The 18707-nt window shown below is 45.4% G+C and overlaps 2 protein-coding genes across 2 annotated transcripts in view; both read left to right on the plus strand.

The window, feature by feature from the left end:
* The window catches only part of LOC137900575 (histone H2AX-like), a 247668-nt gene that overhangs the window by 13654 nt on the left and 215307 nt on the right, over positions 1–18707 (plus strand). The window lies entirely within an intron of this gene.
* Positions 861–17977, plus strand: LOC137900867 (HMG box transcription factor BBX). Its single transcript, XM_068745013.1, is given in 15 exon segments — positions 861–901; positions 1107–1263; positions 1312–1572; positions 2923–3127; positions 3199–3266; positions 4143–4217; positions 5625–5705; positions 7051–7107; positions 7955–8783; positions 8873–9005; positions 12422–12573; positions 12743–12832; positions 13632–13829; positions 15816–16008; positions 17690–17977. Coding segments are annotated over 15 exon segments (2619 nt in total). The 3' UTR covers positions 17769–17977.

Below are 18707 nucleotides of genomic sequence, written 5' to 3' on the forward strand. Positions count from 1 at the left end.
GGACATTTCTGCGACATCGGCGAGTGTGACGTCAGAGAAATGTCCGCTGCTCGACGGTACTTGGAGCTTCACATCCAGACCGGAGCAAGATGGACTCTCGGTCGCCCCCCCCCCCCCCCTAACCCTACCCCCCCCCCCCCAGAGCACGTTAGGTGGGAAATACTTTGTTTATCCGAATCGTACTTTGTACTGTTTGTGTGCGTCAAAGCTGCCGCTGAACACGTCTTCAGTCCCCGGACGGGCCGTCTTCAGTCCCCGGACGGGCCGTCTTCAGTCCCGGGACGGACAGTCTTCAGTCCCCGGACGGACTGTCTTCAGTCCCGGGACGGACCGTCTTCAGTCCCCGGACGGACGGTCTTCAGTCCCGGGACGGACTGTCCCGGCGGGCGTCTGCAGACAGCGTCACCTGAACGCAGTGAACCTCTGTGGACAGAGGACGGAGGACAGAGGACAGAGGACGGAGGGACAAACACTCGCTGCGTTCTATTCTGTTATTGGCATTATAAAGTTATTTGTTCATTTTCCTAACTGGAGTCTGTCCCAGCGGTCGACGGGCGAGAGGCGGGGCTACACCCTGGACAAGCCGCCAGTTCACACACACACACACACACACACACACCTATGGCCGCTTTAGCACAACCGATTCAGCTCATTTGCATGTTTTTGGCGGTGGGGGGGGGGGAGCCGGGGCACCTTGCTGCTGTGAGGCAGCAGCGCTACCCACTGCGCCACCGTAACGGTCCGTCTTTCCTGTGGCTTGTATCTTATAGGTCATCGTCATTGCATGAGCGGCTGAGGCGACTCATCTTCATCACTCATCCAGCATTCCATAGTTCTGCTGTAAGTATCGACACGCCGCCATGACGCCCTCCATCCATCGATCCACCGTCCCGTGGACCGGGTCCCGGGTCCCGGGACGCGGACGCACGCTAACGGTTAACGAACAGGGACGGACGTTTCCGCGCGCTCCAAGGAGAGCCTGGAAGTGTTGGGTGGGAACCCGAGACGCCGGAGAGCCGCCGGAGAGCCGCCGGAGAGCCGCCGGAGAGCCGCCGGCGTTGCTTCCGAGGCGTGTTTTCACTGCGCGGTTATTCTGTCGGCTGCAGGTCCACCATGAAGGGTGGAGCGAAGGAGCAGCCTGCAGGGGGGGCCACCGGCAAGCGCCCGAAGCGGAAGTGTCTGCAATGGCACCCGCTCCTCTCCAAAAAGGCTCTGGAGTTCTCCGAGGAGGAAGAGGAGGAGGACGAGGAGGAGCAGGGGAAGGTGACGCGTCGTCGAGCGTCTCGCTTCGTAGCCGGAACCGCAGGCGAGGAATAAACTGAACGCGTTTCTTATCAGCAGCAACGGGCTCCAGAGGTGCAGCCCGGAGGCACAGCCGTGCACGAGGATTCACATGCACGCCGGGCGCGGCGGCCAATGAATGCCTTCCTCCTCTTCTGCAAACGCCACCGCTCGCTGGTGCGTCAGGAACACCCCCGCCTGGACAACCGGGGCGCCACCAAGATCCTGGCCGACTGGTGGGCGGTGCTGGAGTCCAAAGAGAAGCAGAAATACACGGACATGGCCAAGGAGGTGGGTTGTTATTACAGTAGTAATAACCCCCCCCCCCCCTCCCCCCTAACCTATACTACAGGAACATGAGAGAGGAGGCGAGATGACATCACAGCGTGTAAAAGAAGTAAAGGTTACAGCGTTGATTCCAAATGAGGAATGCAGCAAAATGCGTGTGATCAAATACTTCAAGTACTTCATAACGTGTACATTCATGAAGTGATATCAGTCAAATAATAAATGATCCACGTTCTATCAAGATGACATCCGATGAACCTGGTCCCTCCCCAGGTCCCCTCTACAGTCCCCTCCCCGGTCCCTCCCCGGTCCCTCCCCGGGTCCCCTCTACAGTCCCCTCCCCGGTCCCTCCCTGGTCCCTCCCCGGTCCCTCCCCGGTCCCTCCCCGGTCCCTCCCCGGTCCCTCCCCGGTCCCCTCCCCGGTCCCTCCCCGGTCCATACCCGGTCCCTCCCCGGTCCCTCCCCGGTCCCCCTCCCGGTCCCCTCCCCGGTCCCTCCCCGGTCCCTCCCCGGTCCCTCCCTGGTCCCTCCCTGGTCCCCTCCCTGGTCCCCTCCCCGGTCCCTCCCCGGTCCCTCCCTGGTCCCCTCCCCGGTCCCTCCCTGGTCCCTCCCTGGTCCCCTGCCCGGTCCCTCCCCGGTCCCTCCCCGGTCCCTGATGTTGATGCAGTCGCTGCATCAGTGGATATTTAGACACAACCAACAGGCCAGACGAGAATTAAAGAGTATACTGTAGGTGCATATTATCATATATCTGGCTGGAGCTGGACAGGGACACGCCCACTTTAATCTAAAAAGGTTTAGATTAACAAATCTACTAAAATATTAATTAATATTAAACATGAAGGCTCACAGCAGGTGGGATGCACCTTTGAGGGGACCAACGTTCCACGGGCCACAGTCAGAGGAGATGCTGGAGGAGACGGTGGTCAACCCAGATACGGGCTGCTTTTCTGACCCCCCCCCTGCATGCCTTTCACTGAGACCAGCCGAAGGCAGCAACGACAAACATGCGGTCTCATCAGCGTCTCGGTATCCACACCTGTCCAGGTGCTCACTGCCACAGATCTAACACGTCGGTGAACAGAAACCTTCGTGTCTATAGAAGAAGTCTCGACCTTTGATTTCTTGTTCAGTGTTAGAGCAGATATGTTCATTTATATTCATCAAAACTTACCTGAACCAAATGATCCCGTTTCATTTTGTTTTACCTTTTCGTAGGAATCCAGGTAAATCCTACTTTAGCGTATTTCCATGTTGCTCTACCTGTCTATACGTGTGTTTACCTAAAATGTGACTATTTTATTCTATAGAGTTGTGGAGCAGCACCTTAATTTGATTCTTGTGTTCTTCTAGTACAAGGAAGCCTTCATGAAGGCCAATCCAGGCTACAAGTGGTGCCCCCCCACCAGCAAGCCAATGAAGAGTCCTCCCTGCCAGCCAGTAAGCAGCCATCGCAAAAATGTGTCCTCTCTCCCGTCCAACATAAACAAGGACCCCCCCACTGCCAAAAAAGCCCCCAAAGGTGACAGCATACCACAGTTTAACTTTTCTATGGCAGGTGAGTAGAATAAAATACGACATAAACCAACGTGCAGAATAGTTTTTGTGACTCCCAACCTTTCTCTCCAGACCCTACAAACATGGGAGGTCTCAGCATGCTGCTGCTAGCGGGGGAACATGCGCTCACAAACCGAGAGGTAAGCTAATGTGCTGTCATCGCTGACCTTCAACCCATCGAACCTTTTACTATTGTCACCTTTCTGTTGTGACTTGTCAAAGCCGCATTCGTTTCTTCACACATTTATACAAAAGTGACAGAATCTACCTGCTCGTAAGAGAAGCGTCCACTCGGGGACGCGCCAACCGAACAGTAACCTGTCAAAGGACACGGACACGTGCACCGTTCTGATATGTAGATGACAGCTCGATGACTTTCACTAGCTGCTCTTCATCTAACACATGTGTCAAACTCAAGGCCCGGGGGCCACATGTGGCCCGCCACGTCATGTTTTGTGGCCCTCGAGAACTGTGTTTGTTTTTGTAAAATGTTGCATTTGTCACATGTTCTTAGCAGCTCGCTATTGTTGGTTGTACTGCAGTTCTGCTTGTGTTGGATGATCTATTTCTTTATTTATTATTTAATATTATTTACTTGAATACGTTTGGTTGTTGATCCAGCTCTTCTGGATCGTCACCAAAATCTAATAATATGTTCCTGGTGACTTTCCCAACATTCCATGAGAATGTCATCGAGGTCCGTCCGGAACGTTTAGAGTTATCTTGCTAACAGACGCCGGTCGATTGCAGAACCTCCACCTCGCCTCGGCGGAGATAATTACAGCAGTAAGCGCTCTGAATGTAATGTTTGTAACTTAATTAAGTATCTAGTCGTAATAAGTAATACATACAGTTATTTAGCAGCATGTTAAGGAGTAGTTACATTTATTTTACATAAGATTTAGTTACATTTACACTATATTACCGTTACAACTGGCCCTTTCAGGGCAACCATAATGCTGATGTGGCCCTCGGAGAAAATGATCGACTTCCACCCGTGTTGTTTCCATCCCTAGATTCCCTCCAGCACTAAACCTAGTTTACCTGACGCAGCCAGTGAAGGGCGCTCCTTTCCAGGGCACGAAGAAGAGGTAGGCCGTCCCTCGAAAGCAGCCGATGTTGTGTTTTGACTATACAGAGAGAGTTTTTTAAAGCCCTCTAGCGACTTGTTCATGAGGTGACACGAGAGAGGAAGGGAGCCGTAAAATGAGCTTGTCTTTCAATCTTTTCCATCATGTTCACATCCAAACAGGAAGGTTGGTGCTTCATGTTAGCACTCGGGCAGGACAGTACGTGTACTACCACACGATCAGATACTTGTGCATATGTTAACAGCCGAGTTTTTACATCAGGCTGTCTTTAAGTGGTGCGTATATGCAGTGGGGCAACAAGCCCCCCCCCCCCCCCCATCAAATAGATGAGAGAGGTCTGTGCTGTTCATCATCGGCACACTTCAACTGTGAGAGAGAATGTGGAAAAAAGAATCCAGGGAATGACATTGTATGATTTTAAACACTTTAGATAATGGTACAGAAAATAAATATTTTGTCAATGGCAAACGTTCAACTCAATACTTTGTAGTGTAACCTCAGTTGGCGATGACAGAGGTCAAACTGGTATTCTGGGCCTCTCTTCCAAGCAGATCTTCTCTAGAGCTGTGATGTTTTGGCGCAGTCACTTTAGGACTTTAAAAAATCTCACTTTTCCCGCGTTTTTACACTATTCTGGTGGTTTTGGTTCCTTATCAACCCAAAACGGCAAAGTAAACCATCCAGTCAATCCTCCGTAGTTTGGTAGTTCTGTAGTTCTGTAGTCACTTCCTGAAACACGTCTTCTGACATGTCAGGAGGGGCAAACGTGCACAAGATGTGCGTCCCCGTGTCTGCGTTCTGCCCGTCCTCGCTCTACCCCATGTTCCCTGCATAAAGTTTATAATGTTCCGGTGAAAATGAGCAAACATGTTTGAGTGTGTGGCAAACACTGAACAGGACGCTTCATGGAGACGGAGACAGAGACAGAGGTCGACGTCGAAGATCTCCATTTACCGCCCGATCTCCGTTCCTCCCCTCACCTGAAACATCCCTCACGGTTACCATGGTAGCACGCGTGCTCGCTATGAACGTACTTTTGCTTCCGGGTTTAGAGCGTTTCTGACGGAGCTGTCTGAGACAGAAATGAGGGACGCCGTCTGTGGGAGAGTCCAGCGCTGTATTTGTACTTACTGAAAACCTTCAGTGAACCCGATTCGTTTTATAATCCTGACTCATTATTGAATAAATACCTCCAACACGAGCTAGAATAAAAGAACCGAGGGAAAAGGAGAACCCCAACAACAAATGGCATTTCTTTTTGACGTTTTAATCTCATAATCATGTTACTGGCATCACAATAAATCGTACCTTCTGCAGTTTCCCCCTTGGCTGAACAGACTCTAACACAGATGTGTTATTTTACGATTTACAGCGGAACTGACTGTTTTTTGCTCTTTCATTCTGCAGATATTGTCTGGAACGATACCCAACAGTGTGCCTGACACAACTGAAAGCAGGGTCGCGTCTGCCGTCTCCCCGCTGTCAGAGGTACGGCTTGACTGGCTTTCAGGATAATATGCTCACTACGTCAAAGTAAACGCTCTCTAGTGTCGCTTTTACGTGGAAAGCCTTCTATGAATGGGTTAGGGTCGCACCCCACTCTGGCCCAGTCACACGGAGGATTGGGTTAAGTGGGATATCAAAACCCGAACGAGGGTCTTCAGTCAGAAGAACTCCAGTACAGGCCCTTGTACTGATGATGATGAATGTATTTATCAGATAGAATGTTAGCGCAGTACAAGTACAGTCACACAGTAGAATAATGTGTATTACAGTACAAGTACAGTCAAACAATAATGTGTATTACAGCACAAGTACAGTCAGACAGTAGTGTGTATTGTAGTACAAGTACAGTCAAACACTGGTGTGTATTACAGTACAAATACAGTCAAACAGTAGTATATATTACAGTACAAATACAGTCAAACAGTAGTATGTATTACAGTGCAAGTACAGTCAAACAGTAGTATGTATTACAGTACAAGTACAGTCAAACAGTAGTGTGTATTACAGTACAAGTACAGTCAAACAATAATGTGTATTACAGTACAAGTACAGTCAAACAGCAGTGTGTATTGTAGTACAAGTACAGTCAAACAATGGTGTGTATTACAGTACAAGTACAGTCAAACACTGGTGTGTATTACAGTACAAATACAGTCAAACAGTAGTATATATTACAGTACAAATACAGTCAAACAGTAGTATGTATTACAGTGCAAGTACAGTCAAACAGTAGTATGTATTACAGTACAAGTACAGTCAAACAGTAGTGTGTATTACAGTACAAGTACAGTCAAACAATAATGTGTATTACAGTACAAGTACAGTCAAACAGTAGTGTGTATTGTAGTACAAGTACAGTCAAACAATGGTGTGTATTACAGTACAAATACAGTCAAACAGTAGTATATATTACAGTACAAATACAGTCAAACAGTAGTATGTATTACAGTGCAAGTACAGTCACACAGTAGCATGTATTACAGTACAAATACAGTCAAACATCCTGTCTAAGAGGAGCATTTCTAAAAAGCCCTTGCGGTCTTGTTTCCGTTGAAAGTCCTTCGTACATAAATCATTGACATTTAACAATACAAATACAACTAATATTAAATTACTCAATTTATGCAAAATAACAATAAATTAAAAAGACACAATATGTACAACGAAGGTACTTTGCCTTGCTTTGTGGTTCGGGCCTTAGGTTTAGTCCCGTCTAAAGCCAAATGTCCTGTAGGAAGTAGAGGCTAAATACCATAATGACATAATCTGAGACCAAACGGGGTGAAAAACACATTAGGTGACAAATCATTTTGCTTTTTGTTGACAGCCCTCCCGCTCTGAGGTTAAACCATGCAGACATTCTGCGCTCTTCCAGCTTGCTGAGGTAAGTGACAGTTTGCACATGGTTTATATTAAATAATGCTTTGCATTTTTATATAACAACGAGAGAGAATGTTAGCCTTTGAAAAGATCCCATTTACCTGACTGGTCTGCAACAACTTTTCCATTCATCCGTATAATCAATTACAACTAAGATTGTCAAAATATGACATCTGGGCAATGTTCCGACGCTCATGAGTGTGTTCTTCACAAGCTAAAGACAAAGAGAAATACCGAAAAAAATAGAAGAGTCTCTCAGCTGCAAGCAAAGATTGTGTCTTCAATATTTTGCTTTCGGAAGTTGAAACAATAACATTTTGGCCTTTTAATTCCTTCCAATTTTAAAATCATTTTATCTACGGTATGCACTCCACTGTAAATGCTGCCTTTCACAGAGAAGTTACGCAATGAGCAGCAAATTGAAATGCTTAAATATATATATATTGGCATATTCTCTTTGACATAACCTGACATGACTTCATATATTAAAACTTCTGAGTATCTGTTGCTTATTGGTAGAGTAATATACAAATATTATATAGTTCACACACACACAGCGGTGTAGGAAACACACGTTTTCCATTGTTGATCAGGTTGGGCTATAGACTAAACATGCAGGATGAGACTGTGTTGTGTTGAGCTGTGAGCATGGTTTCATAACAAAGTGGACTGAAAACCTGATGAAGTATTCAGTCATAGAAAGATTATAAGAGAAAAATATAACATTAATATAGTATTGCTGATCACTTTCGACATATAGAAGCTATAGAAATTAAATACAAAAGTGCATTGTTAGGAACAAAGATTGTCACCCAGTATTGTTAAATGAATCTTTCTTTGTGTTTGTTAAGATGTGTTTAGCCTCTGAAGCTGGACAGATAGAGACAGGCCAGTCTCATCCTGAGGACAGCCCCCGTAAGGCCTTCCTGCAGCATTCTCCGGGCGTACCAATGATCAAGGAGGAAAAAGTAGACACGAATGCCTGTCCTCCCCCCTCCCACACGTCAGCCTTCTTACCTTTACTCTCCTCGTCTACTTCTACCTCCACTGATACCATCATGCAACAAATCAGCGGCCAGAGTGCATGTGTCAAAAACAAGAGCCAGAAAGAAGAAGCATACAAGTCAAATGATAAGGAAGACATGCCTTGCTCAGCAAAGAAAATCCTCAAAAAATGTAACCATGCAGAATCAAACATTGACACCGTCTCCAATACAATTGAGGCCGTGGCCAAAGGGGCCTGGAAAGACACAGAGGACCAGCTCAAGAAGATCCAGAGTAGTGCTAATGGTGGAAATTCAAGTGTTCCAAAAAAGAAGAGCAAGACCAAAGTCAGGACTTTAGTGAAAGAGAAGTATACAGAGGACAACAGTAGACAGTGTGATCAGTACGGTTTCTCTGAGATAGACATGATGGAGGAGATGACAGAAGCAGAAGAAACTAATGTAGGTAGTACAGACCTTCAGGGAAGCATGGCCAAACCCCATTCCCCCTGTAGTCCCTTACTTCTTGAGTTCAAAGAGAAGGACCAGCTGAAGGAGAGTTCAAGTTATGGGATATGCGAGACCAACACAGAGAACCGTGGCTCCCGAAAGTCAGAGCGGAGCTGCAAAGGCGCCTTGTATAAAACCCTTGTCTCTGAGGGAATGCTGACTTCACTGAGAGCCAATATTGACCGAGGTATCTATTTTCATTAAAGTACAGAGTGATAAGGGAACGCATAGTAAACACACGTCAATGAATGAGACAGTCTATATGCATGTTTGTAGGTAAGAGAGGAGTATTCCGTACTCCTGAACATGATGCAAACTGGAGCGATGACAGCTGGACGGTTTCTCAGGTGGGACCTAATAACCCCAAAAAGCTGAAAAAATCCAAGTCCAAAGATGAATCTTCACCGGGGTGAGTCTCTTTCTGTTGTGAACATTATATCTGTCTGCACCGTTACGGAGGTTATTGCAAACAAGCTTTTTGACCAGTGTCATATAGAAAGATGAAGAACCCACCTCCATCCACCTCCTCACTTTTAGCACATAGCTTTGGAAAAGTAAAGTCTTTTTTGCCCCTAGTCAATATATAAAAACAGTTGGAGAAAAAAAGCTGATAAAAGAAAATATTATTTGCCAGTGAGATAGACATTGTACCTGCACGGTGTTCATGGATTGGCAGTTTACCACAAATGTACTAAGGGATGTCTTCCACATTCTCATCAAGTTCTGGATGAGGGCCCTTAGCTTCCTGTTGATCTTATACAGGTCCAGACATTCACATTACAGTATCCTGAAGATGAGAGAAGCAGAAAATGGCACCTCCTACGGTTGCCCTGGTGCTATCGTGTGCTCTGTTTCGTTCGTTTTCGTACATTCATTTGTGCATCCACGCGCTCTTACACCTGTAAAGAGCTACTAAACTTCAGGTATACTACTCCCACGGACCTTTTACCAGTGTCTGTTGCGAAGTTGGTCCATTTGTTTGGCCAAGAGAATGAGACACTACAGAAGAGGGAAGCACGCCGGAGTACTCGTACGCCTTCGCAGACGTGGACCTCGCACACCCTTACCTGGCATCTTCCTCTCTGATGTCCGTTCCCTCAGCAACAAGATGGACGAGCTGCCACTGCTGATGAGAAAATATAAGGACTTTTCCTCCTCACCAGGCTGAGTTATGCTAATGACAAGCCCTGGTTCACACCCAAGCGGCAAGAGAAAGAGGCGGCACGCAGGAGCGGAGACAGGCTCAGCTACGAGGAGGTGAAGCAGCAACAACCCGGAGCTGAACAGCCAGAAGACGGTGGAGAGTCACAGCCCCACCGCCCCCCCTCGCCCTCACAGACTCCCCTACCCCATCTCCATCGTGGACTCTTTCCGCTTCCTGGGCACCACCATCACCCGGGACCTCAAGTGGGAGCCGACCATCAGCTCCCTCACCAAGAAGGCTCAGCAGAGGATGTACTTCCTGCGGCAGCTGAGGAAACTCAAGCTGCCGACCCAGATGTTGGTGCAGTTCTACACCTCCATCGTGGAGTCCGTCCTCACCTCCTCCATCACCGTGTGGTACGCTGGCGCCACCACCAGGGACAGACACAGACTGCAGCGCATTGTACGTGCTGCGGAGAAGGTGATCGGCTGCAAGCTGCCATCGCTCCAGGACCTGTATGTCTCCAGGACTCGGAGGCGTGCAGGTCGGATCACAGCCGACCATTCTCACCCTGGACACGGAATCTTTGACCCTCTCCCCTCAGGCAGGAGGCTACGGTCCATCCGGACCAGAACCTCCTGCCACAAGGACAGCTTATTCCCCTCGGCTGTAAGACTAATGAACACTTAATAATTCTGTATCGGACCCATGAACACTTTATAACTGGTTCCTGTAACTTGCGCTGTTCTATTTGCACTGCCTGATTACCCTCGCCGAAGCGGAGGCGAGGGTATTGCAATTGGGTGTGTTTGTTTGTTTGTTTGTTTGTCTGTCTGAGCGCATAACTCAAAAACTAGTAACCCAATCAACTTGAAAATTTTACACAAGCAAGGTTCTGTCCGTGGCTCGGTCCTCCCCGAGAATGGCGTTGATCCGGATCTGGATCCAGATTCTAGAATTATTTTTACATCTGGAATCGTGCCTGTGCTGTAAACTGCCACTTTAGGAGGGAGGGACACGAATGGCATGATGGGAAAAAGAGTCCAGAAGGAGTCTTGTAGTACGTTCCGGAGCAGCAAGCTAGAGCAGGTTTGGCCCCTCTGATCCGGAAGCCCTGCTTACTGTCTCACAAGATCCAATAGTCTTTTGGAGGCGGGGTCTGCAGTCTCTGATTGCCGTTTTCTAGTTGTATTTGTTTTTTACTGCTGCATGATTGCACCGAGAAATATTCCTATTTTGTGAATCATTTCACTGAGAATGTTCCGTGGAAAGATTGCTCACCTGTGAACAGTCCACGGTGATAAAAGGGTTGGAAACCCATGTCTTAAGCTATTTAAAGAGGGAGCTAAGCCTTGGATAAAGTGTCAAGAAGTTAGACAATAACAATAACAAGTTGTCTAAAGCCTACCATTACCCAACCATGATCAAACCTTTTCTGGTATGGCAGGAATCTGAAGGTATTGATTCTGAGACATTACATATGGCATGCTCACCTACCAAGGGGTCCCACAGAGGGAGAAATGTCTTTCTTTGCCAGCCACCACTGAAAGAGACGCTGATTGAGGCCATCTAGTGGACAGTTTGATGTCAATTTGACATTGAAAGTGAAATAATAACCATTTACGAGTGGATATATAGGCCTGTATTTGTCAAACGCCATTTAATGTGTGGGTGTTATAAATACTTCAACACTTAAAATGAAGTGTTACCTAAACTTGTTTTGTTGGTTTGTGGTTGTTTTCACGAGGTAGTGATTTGTTGGAAACCTGTGGAGAGACCTGGAATGTTTAGGGAACTAACATAAGGAAGTCATTCTCTTGTTTCAAATGCGGCGTATATAACTGTCACATTCTCAAAACACAAAATGTTGAACTCTATGTTACATTATCTGTCAAGTTTTACATGATCAGTTTTGGAAAAAAAGAGACCCACCTGAAAATGTAATAAATCCCAAATAATGTAATACGCTATTTCATTATCGGTAAACTTTTTATTACATTTTTGATCGTGTTAATTGCGAATTTTGTTACATTTTCAGGAAATTATTACATTATAGGGTGCTACAAGCCACACTTATATATTAAGCCACATGATTTTACTCATCTTAGCCACAGTGATTCTTGATATACAGCAAGAAGGTTCCAGGAATCTGTGCGGAGTTTGTATCCCCCCCCCCCCCCAAAAGCAGAATATCGCTAACATATTGTGAGTCCATCCACCTGCAATGTGTGGCTTATCAGGGAGCTGATTTAACAGCATCGGTATTACTCAGGAGTGTTTTGTGATGCTCTCAATTAGAAGAATGAGCTACAATGTCCTGGTGATAAAAGGCATCGGTTAAAAACTGCAGTATCCATCACATCACCGAGGCAAATGCGTACATATAGACCAGTTTGTATCTGCTGTTCTGCGTGAATCGGCAGGAACTGGTCCTTACTGTCTAATATGTCTTATATACCGATCCTCAGTGGATGATATTCCTACTGATAGTGTTAAAGGGAAGTGTTTTCTCTCCTGTAGCCAAAGTGCTTGCTCTTGTGAGACAAGTTGGGTTCCATCTTTCCCTGCTCCACCTGAAACATGCCTTGAGAGAACTTTCTCTTATGATATGCTGCTATAGAAATAAAATGAACTGAAATTGAATTGAACCTGCCCTTCAACTTCTGAATCTCACCTGTCAGCCTAGGGAAACTGGAGGAGGAGTTTGAAAGGAAATTTAACAGCCTGCCACAGTACAGTCCAATGACATTTGATAAAAAGGGGCCTGCTGTTACGAAGAAGAAAAAGACTGACAGCTCCACTGTCCAAGAGGACACCTCAAAAGCCACAAAACGTAAGAACAAAGTCCACAATATCTCCCTCTTTTAACTCCTGGTCTCAATGATGGCCCACATTGGTTCTGTTTTTAGAGTAATGTGCTTAGAACTCGTTCTCTCTTTGCAACACAATCATTGACTCCATAACAGCATTGTCATGCTCTTTTTCCTTTGTTTTTTGGTCAGGCCCATCTCCATCTCAGAAAAAGACTTCATTCCACAAGATTGTTAGGAAGCACAAAAAGAAAAATGAGAAGCCAGGTGCAGAGGACAAAGGTGAACTGGAGTAATTATAAAGCAGTTGTTTTCATAGGTATTTACTAGTTTGTGTGTAGCGTAATATAGCACACACACGTCTCCCACAGTCAGGGTTTTTATTTTTTATTGTGACTCGATCAAACGTTTTCTGTACCTTGTGTGTCCATTGTGTCTTGATTGTAGTGGAACACAACATTTACATTACTCAACAAGTGGAATGATGACATGATTCTGCATGGACCATTGTAGCATACTGTGAATCTTTACTGACACAATTGGGTATTAACGTTTGTTTTGGAGGGTGTAGGTATATTCACTGAATTATAAATGATTATTGCATACCTAAACTTTATTATAAATCACATTTACGGTATAATGTTTATATTAGCTGTTTAATGACTGTATATAAATATGTCTTAAGTGTTTTATGATGCATCATAATACAGTAAGAAAGTCTCAATAATGCCCCAAACAGTAAGGTTTGTAGTGTTACTATGTTCTATGCTCATTTAACAGGTAATTATTACCACGCTTTTGATAAAACTGATATTATTTAACACAGAGTATCAAAAAACAGACTACATTTTGAGTTTACAAAAAAGCTGTGTACTCTGTACTGTTTTATGTACTACACTTACACATTCCAGTGATCACCATCTGGATTTGTATTTAAATGATTTATACATAAGACAAATGTATAGTTAGCCATTGAGCCCTATGTGCAGATGATCTACTGTCGTCTCTTTCAGTGCCAGTCAGACGAAACAAAAGAATGAAGCTGGAGCCAACGTGCTCATTCTCAACCTTCTCTCCCCAGCAGGGGTACAGAGAGATTCCAGCATGCTGGATTCAGCTGCACAAGCCAAATCAGTCGCCCCTATTACCACAATGTGCCCGGATGTGCACGGCGCCACTAGTATGGAGCTATTGGTTGGTAGCCAGAAGAGGAAGGCTCGGAAGACCAAGATCACACACTTGTTGCGTACGGCTGATTGCAGTGCGTCTCCAGTTGAGGGTGAGTGAAGAATGAGTGTTTGATGAATCAGAAAGTGTTTCCGAAGGAGTCTAAAGTTATACAATATAAATATATTATATTTATTGAAGAAAAACTTTAAAATACTGATTGGAGTCTTTGTGTGCGTGTGTGTGTGTGTGCATTACTACTTTATCATTGGCTCATTTCTACAGTTTAATTTGTCATCTGTTGATGAATTTCTTTTGCTTTAAATCAGTGGTTCTCAAATGGTGGGGCGCGGTGCGATGTCAGGGGGGGCGCTGTGACCGCGGAGAAAATGTTTTTTTGCCTTACGAGAGTAAAGTGTAATTGCACATCCAATCAAGCAGTTGGCAGTGGCGCCCTGATTGTCAGAGTGCGCGCAGGGAGGATTAGCACTCCTCCCCCCCAACCAGGCGGGGGGGAGGAGGGAGCCCGACCATAGTGCCCCCAACATCAACCATCCCACCCACAGGTGCCAGAGGGCCCAACCATGCACAGGGCCAGGGTCGAGCACCGCCCCTGACGCCTCCCACCCAGCCCCCATAAACCAGTCCCCAGGAAGGAGGGAGCCGCGAGGCCCCGGTGGGAGGCAGGATGCCGGAAGAGGAGAGGCGGGGAGAAGGGGGAAAGGGGAGACCACGAGGGGAGGGAAGAGGAGGCGAAGGAGAAGGGAGAGGGGAGAGGGGGAGCAGGACAGGAGATGGGACCAAGGAGCAGAGGGCGAGCGGGGAACGGGGAGAGTGGGGGAGAGAGGTCAGCGAGGAGGGAGGGGAGGTGAGGGGGTGTGAGGGGGCAACGGCCACGCCTAGGTGACCAGCCGGACCCGGGCCGCTACCACCAGGGGAGGAGTGACAGACTGCGCCAGCTCAGTGCCATCCCGAACGCATGGGCCAGCACCCTGGCACAGCAACCCAGGGGAACACCGGGGGCCGCCCGGGAAGCATGCGCCACCCGGCAGAGACCAGAGGGGCCAGGCCGCGTATATCAAGCCACGGGGACAGCCCCTGAAGAGTTAGCCCAGCATGCAACAGCCCCAGAGATCAACCATCCTTGTGTGAAGAACATTGAGCTGGAGACTGGAGCTGAAACATAGAACGTTAGAATGGCTGGGAGGTGATGTACTTCTGAGGTCCACTCGGTCCTGGAGACAGAAACCGGGTTCCTAAATGAAAACAGAAACAAGATGAGTCATGCAAAAAAAAAAAAAAATGTAAGCAGCATCATCACTTACATCGCTGTGGTGGCTTTTGCCATCAGGCAGAATCAGATTGCAATATTTATATTTAATGATTTAATAAAAGGAGACCAACTTTCTGTAAAATATTTCAAATGTTTTTTATTTATTTTTTTGGAGGCAGAGATTTTCTCCATTGATGTGTGTTCTATGAGGTTGGTTGATGTTTAAAGACTGTTTATTCTTCCAGTTAACGAGGATTGTTTCCTTGGCGATGGCGAGGGCTGTGAGTGTGGGGTGCGTTTGTTTCTGTGAAAGAACGATTTCTGCTAAATCACCATCGTAACTCTGAGCCACAATCGGGATGTTTTTTAGTCCACATCTCTCCAGCCCTTGGAGTCTTTTGATCTTTTCCATGGTTATTCTGAAGGTGCTCCTTTTGTAACAAGGAGTCTTTATCAACTTTTCATATAAATTAATCACAATATGTAGCGCTGCATTTTATAATATCTTTATTTGTCTAAACATTTTGTTAATTTTCCATGTAAGTATAATTTTAATGTGACTGAATATCTTCTACCCGTGACCCGCGAGGCAGGTAAAGCCGCTGTAGACGAGACGATTGAGGTCGTCTCATCTACAATAGGATGGATGGTTGGATGGATATCTTTTCATTAGCATGTTTCAACTTTTTGCATGGGTCAGGTGATTGTTTTTTGTGAAATGACTGTTGTTCTTGTTTACTGGTCTTTATGAAGAAATGCAAATTTAACGCTCTACTATTATAATATTAATTCTTATTGTTTAATGTTGCACTTTTGTTGATACAGTGGAAAAAACGCTGGACTTTAACCAGGAACAGGATAAGAAGCCATTATCCCAACAAGATTTATGCAATGAAAAAGGGCGCTACAGTAATCCGACAGCAGATGAGGCAGAGATGAGTACTGTACCCCAAGAGCTACCGACTTTCTTCAGCCTGGTAGCCCTCGCTGAGGTAGCGGCCATGGAGAACGTTCACAGGTGGGAATGCACTTTCTGTAGATATGCATTACACATTTTTATATATATATATATATATATATATTAGTGGTGTAACGGTACACTAAAATTGTATTTCTGTTCGGTTCAGTTTCTTGAGGTGCTCGGTTCGGTTAATGTTCGGTACAGAAAACGCAGAAAGAAAATACCTTAAATAAATAAATAAAAATAACCATTTGGGTAATATTTCAAATAAATTAGACTGAGTTTATAAAACTATTGTATTGTAACATTTTAAAAATATTAATAAAATTAAAAATAAGCAAGTTAAAACTGTAAACGTTGAACACTTTGCAGTAACAGCCTGAATATGACAAATCCAACTATTCAAGCTTAAAGGTTTTGGCTAGAAAGATTAACTTAGCCACATTCTACATCCTGTAGAAAGCACAGATCTGGTTGCCGTGACAACATCTCCAGCAGTGGAGAAAACCCACTCACTAGCTGGAATACAGAGCTAATGCTTTGCTAGTTTTGCTATGTGTTGTACTGGGGTTGTGCCATGATGCAATTTGTCATGCCTACGAGCTACTAGCTCACCTCCCCCTCAGTCAATAGTGTCCGACACGCAGAGGCGTCAGAGCGGAAACTTGCCCAGGACTTTAGTTCCGCACGGAGCGCTAAGATTGCGAACCGAACCGAACACGCAGATACCTCCATGTGAACCGTTAGAGTAGAATAGAATAGAAAGCCTTTATTGTCCTTGTATAGTGGCCACACAATTAGATTAGTAACAGCATAAAATTCAATTCATAACAAATTAAAGTAATACTGACTAAAACGACACAAATTTAAAGTGATAAAACAGTGCATGCAGTGAGATTGTCCAGTACTTTGCTTATAGTAGTAGTATACATTTGTTATTGCACATGGTGAGTAGTAGTCCTGTTTCGTCCTGATTGTTGTTCAGAGTGCTGATGGCTCCCTGAGTCTGTTGGTCCTGCTCTTGTGCAACCTGTCGCGCCGTCCTGAGGGCAACAGGTTGCACAAGTTGTGTCCAGGGTGTGAAGAGTCTCTGACTCTATATATACCGGTACCTCAATTCTGAGGCTATTCAACTCCGACACCGAAAGAGATTACTTCAATGGTTTCAGTGCACAGGATAGAAGATAGTGACCGATTACTTTTTTGGTAGGCTACTGTTTACTGCTATTTTTTTTTTTTTTTGTTACGAGCCGTGTTTTGTTAAAGGCCTATTTATTTTCGTTACGAGCCGTGTTTCGTTAAAGCCTATTTAATGCCTTCTCCAAATCCACAAAACACATGTGGACTGGTTGGACGGACTCCCATGCACCCTCAAGGACCCTGCCGAGGGTGTAGAGCTGGTCTACAGTTCCACGGCCAGGACGAAAACCTTATGTTTGTTCACTTGTCTGTTTCTTCACTCGTCTTTATTTCTTTTTAATGTATTATATTAGTATCAGATCGGGACTCGGTATCGGTTCAAGATCAAATGACTCGGACTCAGGGACAAAAAAACCTGATTGGGACATCCCTACTTATGAGTGTTCCGAGATATGAGCAAGCATGTGAGCAATATTTTGCTTTGAGATGTGACTATAAATCTTTTGATGATAGTCTCCATGTACTTCAATTTCAAAAGGACACTGGCTAGTTTAAAAGTGTGAACATAATTTAAGTCTTCTTTAATGTCTTGTTTCAGAGGTGGGAGAAGCTTGGCAGAGAGTCAGAAGAAAGACCTTGCCCCGACTCCAGTCCTCATTTCCTGTGCCGATCAATGAGGAGCCACAACATGGACATTGGCAGTGTGGTTTTTATTTCTCAGTGGTGACCCCCCCACATTAAAGGGAGACTTGATCAGGAAGCTTTGGGGACACCTTCACCATGTGGTGAATTTGCTTGAGCTCGGGTTCAGGGTGGAGCTGAGAGTCCCTCCTCCTTCTCCACCCTGCTCCTCGCTATCTCAGTGTTTTCCTCAAAGCCTTTTTTTGGTTAGAGGGAGCATGCATTTCTGAAATTGTCGCATTTCCCCATAGATGTTCTCTGTAGGTCCTGTGGAAGAACCAAGCCTTCCCCCGGTGCATGGTTTCCCTTATAGAGGTGTTTATCATGGGTTTATTGTACACCATTTTGTTGAATCGATGCCATTTTTAATGTCTTAACATTGAAAAATAGCATTTGTAGGGAAACAACCCAACACTGAATTTGTTTTATAGATGAACACAGATTTTTCTTAACTTTTTACCTCACATGCACACCTACTGAAGAGCTCTCTCCACCTCTGGTAGAATACCTCTGTATTTAAATAACTCTTATCTCCTTCAAGCTTCAGCCCAAAATGACTTAAACCAGGGTAAAAGATCAGAATGGATCGACTTCTATTACCAACTAGTTGCTTCGCGTTTCCACGTGGTACACTAATGTAGTGTACTACAAAGTTTAATGTTTTTTAATGCTACTTTAAAACGGTATGTGGTAGCTACAAATGATCATGTTAGACTGATTGTGTAAAAGTAAACCTTTGCAAACCCCTGAACTTACGATAATAATACCTGGGGAAGTCTTTCCTTAAGCTTAGGTAGTAAGTTCACAGTGTTGCTGTCAGGCCTACGAAGTAGTAGGTCATTATACATCGTTAAAAACTGCTTCTTGAGGTTGTATTAAAGTGAATATCACCTTAACCTACCACCTGATTTTTCAACCTCAATCAGCTTCTTGCT

The sequence above is a fragment of the Brachionichthys hirsutus genome, chromosome 10, assembly GCF_040956055.1.
Source record: "Brachionichthys hirsutus isolate HB-005 chromosome 10, CSIRO-AGI_Bhir_v1, whole genome shotgun sequence".
Classification (NCBI taxonomy): Eukaryota; Metazoa; Chordata; class Actinopteri; order Lophiiformes; family Brachionichthyidae; genus Brachionichthys; species Brachionichthys hirsutus.